Source organism: Notothenia coriiceps, unplaced genomic scaffold (assembly GCF_000735185.1).
Source record: "Notothenia coriiceps isolate Sejong01 unplaced genomic scaffold, NC01 NC01_scaffold00036401, whole genome shotgun sequence".
Lineage (NCBI taxonomy): Eukaryota > Metazoa > Chordata > Actinopteri > Perciformes > Nototheniidae > Notothenia > Notothenia coriiceps.
The window spans coordinates 482,940-486,833 of record NW_011369102.1 but is presented as its reverse complement, the minus strand read 5'-3'; the positions used below and the strand labels follow the sequence as shown (position 1 = coordinate 486,833).

General features: G+C 41.4%; 1 protein-coding gene across 1 annotated transcript in view; it reads left to right on the top strand.

Annotated features, from left to right (window-relative positions):
- The window catches only part of LOC104963799 (dihydropyridine-sensitive L-type skeletal muscle calcium channel subunit alpha-1-like), a 13,272-nt gene that overhangs the window by 1,322 nt on the left and 8,056 nt on the right, over nt 1-3,894 (top strand). Inside the window, exons 2-6 of the mRNA XM_010792438.1 lie at nt 1,020-1,180; nt 2,265-2,490; nt 2,638-2,845; nt 2,995-3,115; nt 3,294-3,408. Of these exons, the coding sequence (XP_010790740.1) occupies nt 1,020-1,180; nt 2,265-2,490; nt 2,638-2,845; nt 2,995-3,115; nt 3,294-3,408 (831 nt within the window). The remainder of the gene's footprint in view (nt 1-1,019; nt 1,181-2,264; nt 2,491-2,637; nt 2,846-2,994; nt 3,116-3,293; nt 3,409-3,894) is intronic.

The following is a 3,894-nucleotide window of genomic DNA, read 5'->3' as shown; positions in this document are numbered from 1 at the left end:
TGTTACACCAATAATGTCAGAAAGATGTGTAACATTTTAAAGTTGGAATGAGGTTTCTGAGTGAAAGTATGTAGGAACAGTTAGCAGTTGAAGTCGCATGAAGATTGTTCGAGTCTGAAGAGTTTCTCCATTGACTTCCATGTTAAAAATCTGATGAATTATGGGATGTATCTCTGGAATTATGAAAGTTATGAATGAGAAAAGTAATAGCCATCGATTCCCGACCGAGCTGAACGTTTTGATGTTCGAACAGAGTTTCTACGATGTTGAATGTGGGAGCAGAAGAAGCGCAAAATAACACGGCGGCATCAGCATTCCCACTAAATTATGATATTGAATATTGCTATTGGCCACCTTTTACTTTTTCTCCCAACACCTTCATTGAATGCCGGAGTATGATTTTTCATAACCATGTTTACTTGTATTTGAGCTTGTATTATCTGCTTTTGGCCAATTTCATTTTCATTTTGACTGAATAGAAAGATGGGTGTATGAATTTTCACACCACATGGGATTTAAGATTATGTTACCTGCGTTTCAGTGGGTGTTTTTAGGGCTGCCGTTGACGTGTTGATGTGCTTCAGGCAAATTTAGCAGCTGTTAGAAAAATATCACTCGTCACCGGCTTGGTCTCCAATATCAGGATACATGTATTCACNCCGGGGGAAATTTAAATTGCATGAAGATTGCTCAAGTCTGAAGAGTTTCTCCAGAGATACATCCCATAATTCATCAAATTTTTAACATGGAAGTCAATGGAGAAACTCTTCAGACTTGAGCAATCTTCATGCAATTTAAATTTCCCCCGGTTTCACTTGAAGCCAGGTGTGCAAAAACAGCTGGAAAAAGAATCAAGCTCACTGATGTCATTGTTTGTAGCCTTTATTTAACCAGGTGAAAGCCCCTTGAGATCAAAAGATCTCTTTTTCAAGGGTGACCTGCAGATGTCATCTTACTTTAAGGCCCATTGAGTACTCACCCTTTCTCCTGATTCAACTTGTGTTTCTCCCTTTGTGCAGTAAGCTTGCTCGTAAGTGGAACCGTTGGTTACGGCGTAAATGCAGAGTGTATGTGAAGTCCAACCTGTTCTACCGGTGGGTGATCATGCTGGTCTTCCTTAACACAATGGCCATCGCAACGGAGCACCACAAACAGTCCCAGAGGCTCACCAACTGGCAAGGTCTGAGCACACACACCTTACACAGGGATACTCAACGTGCTTTGCAAAATGACAGGGGCCAGGGGCAAGTGTTCACAGTGTATGTCAAATACTGAATGACATTGTATTTACACGGCACAAGGACCAATTCCAATCTTGCCCTTTACCCTCTCCCTACCCTCTTACACTTCCATATCCTTCTCTAGTGTCTTGTCTCGTCACTACTTAAAGGTAGGGTAGGTAAGAATGGAGAAACCAGCTCGAGTGCGCTAGAATTTTAAAACTACGCAGCCGAAAAAAATCTACCCCTCCCACTTCAGACTTCCTTACAGAGCCCCTCCTCCAACACACACGAACGCACACATGACCAATGAGGGCACGAGATAAGTTTGAGCACAGATGGAAGGCTGACAGGCAGGTAGGCCATGCAGTTATTTTAGCCGGGCCGGCTCGTACTTTTTAAAGCGCCATGGCTTCCACAGATGACATTTTTTTAATGTATTTATTGTCAAAGCATTTAATATATTCATTGCTATCGGGATGTTAAGAGCATTCCATGGAATATAACAAAAAGTGTTTCTGAAGTGTATTACCTACCCCACCTTTAACTTTTAAAAATAAAACAGGAAACATACTATACACTAACCCAAGACCATGACACAATATGAAATCTGAAGTACAGACTGAGGCATATGATTTATTAATTAGACAGCACATCATTCCCATAATTGCAGAGAGAAGAGCTTTGAGACAGAGATGCCGTAACAGAACTTCTTCTGGTTGAAGCAAGGAAATATCAAACAATAAACTTTGGAAGCTCCCAGAGACAGCATAGACCTCACAGCAGATAACAGGGAAGGGGGTGGAAACAGCAAAGACTGTGACATGTTAATGCTATGTAAATATAATACATCAATTAGTATCAATTTGTTTTCATAGTCAACACATTACTATAATTTACCACCAAATATGGGTACAATTATGATTTTTTATGCTCTAAATGTTCCACGATGTAAAGTAGTGACACAATCTGTGAATAACTCTTTCTCTTTATATCTCTCTTGACACTGCCTTTCTCTTCATACTGTGGCCAAACCATCACCAGACAATTCCAATAAAGTACTGCTGTCCATGTTTGCGCTGGAGATGTTCATGAAGATGTACGCTCTGGGTTTGCCCTCTTACTTCATGTCTCTCTTCAACCGCTTTGACTGCTTTGTGGTGTCCACTGGCATCCTGGAGCTGATCCTGGTCCACATGGGCGTCATGTCAGTGATGGGCATCTCTGTGCTGCGCTGCATACGCCTGCTCCGCCTGCTCAAAGTCTCCCGGTGAGGGAAAAGCCAGTGTGTCTTCATCAGTATATAATCAAGAGAATGTTTAGGACAAAACCTTTTTATTGACAAATGTAGTTTCAGACACAGAGCAGATGTAAATATAATCCCAATGCCTTATTGAAGTGATGCTGTGTGCCCTAGATACTGGACGTCTCTCAGTAATCTGGTGGCTTCCCTCTTGAACTCGGTCCGTTCCATCGCCTGCTTGCTGCTGCTCCTCTTCCTTTTCATCGTCATCTTCTCCCTGCTGGGTATGCAGGTGTTTGGAGGGAAGTTTAACTTTCCCAACCAAGCCAAGCCCCGCAGCACTTTTGACAGCTTCCCTCAAGCCCTCATTACTGTGTTCCAGGTACAATCAGAACCAATAATATCACAACCAATAATAAAACTGATGAGAAAAATAATTTATTAAAAAAAAGGTTGAAATATTTGGGAAATATTTCTCACTTATTTGCAGTAAAATAACTCTTGATAAATGTTTGATTGCATGTGTTTCAGATCCTGACAGGAGAGGACTGGAATGCTGTAATGTACGATGGCATTAACGCTCATGGAGGACCCACCATGCCTGGCATCTTAGTCAGCATCTACTTCATCATCCTCTTTGTCTGTGGAAATTGTATCCTTTTAGTGTGTGTGTGTGTGTGTGTGTGTGTGTGTGTGTGTGTGTGTGTGTGTGTGTGTGTGTGTTTGTGTGTGTGCTCATGTGCGCGTGTGTCTTTAGCAACAGTAAACACTTACCATGAGAACTGCAGGTCAATTGGAAAATACTGCAAAAATCTTTGACTGTCTTTCAGTCATTCTTCTAAATGTCTTCCTGGCCATTGCTGTTGATAATTTGGCGGAGGCTGAGTCTCTGACTCTGGCACAGAAAGAGAAGGCGGAGGAAAAAGAACGTAAGAAAGCACTAAGGTAAGTCTTCCTAAATATTACAAATGTATCAAAGCCCATATTTTTATGTTATATTCTTACTTGCAATTTTCCCCATATAAATGAGCTTTAGCACATTTACACATTATGTTACAACGGGATTTGTGTGGTGGCCAAATAATAACAGTAATTTTTTTTTACATTTTGTTAGCGCTTTTACAGGTGCTCAAAGTCGCTTGACAGAGATAGTGAAAAGAAAAGAACAACAAATAAATATGGTTAAAGTCAAATGAAAATCAAGTAATACATAGCATAGTGAGTTCCAGAGGGAGGGGGCAGCGACGGAGAAGGCTCTGTCCCCCCAGGTCCGGTGATTGATGCGGGTGGGGATGGATAGGAGGTTGGCTTCTGATAAGCAGCGGGAAGGGGTGTGGTGGTGCAGCAGGTCTGTGAGGTAGGGGGGGGCCTGGTTGTTGAGGGCTTACATGTCTTATATATATATATATATATATATATATATATATATAT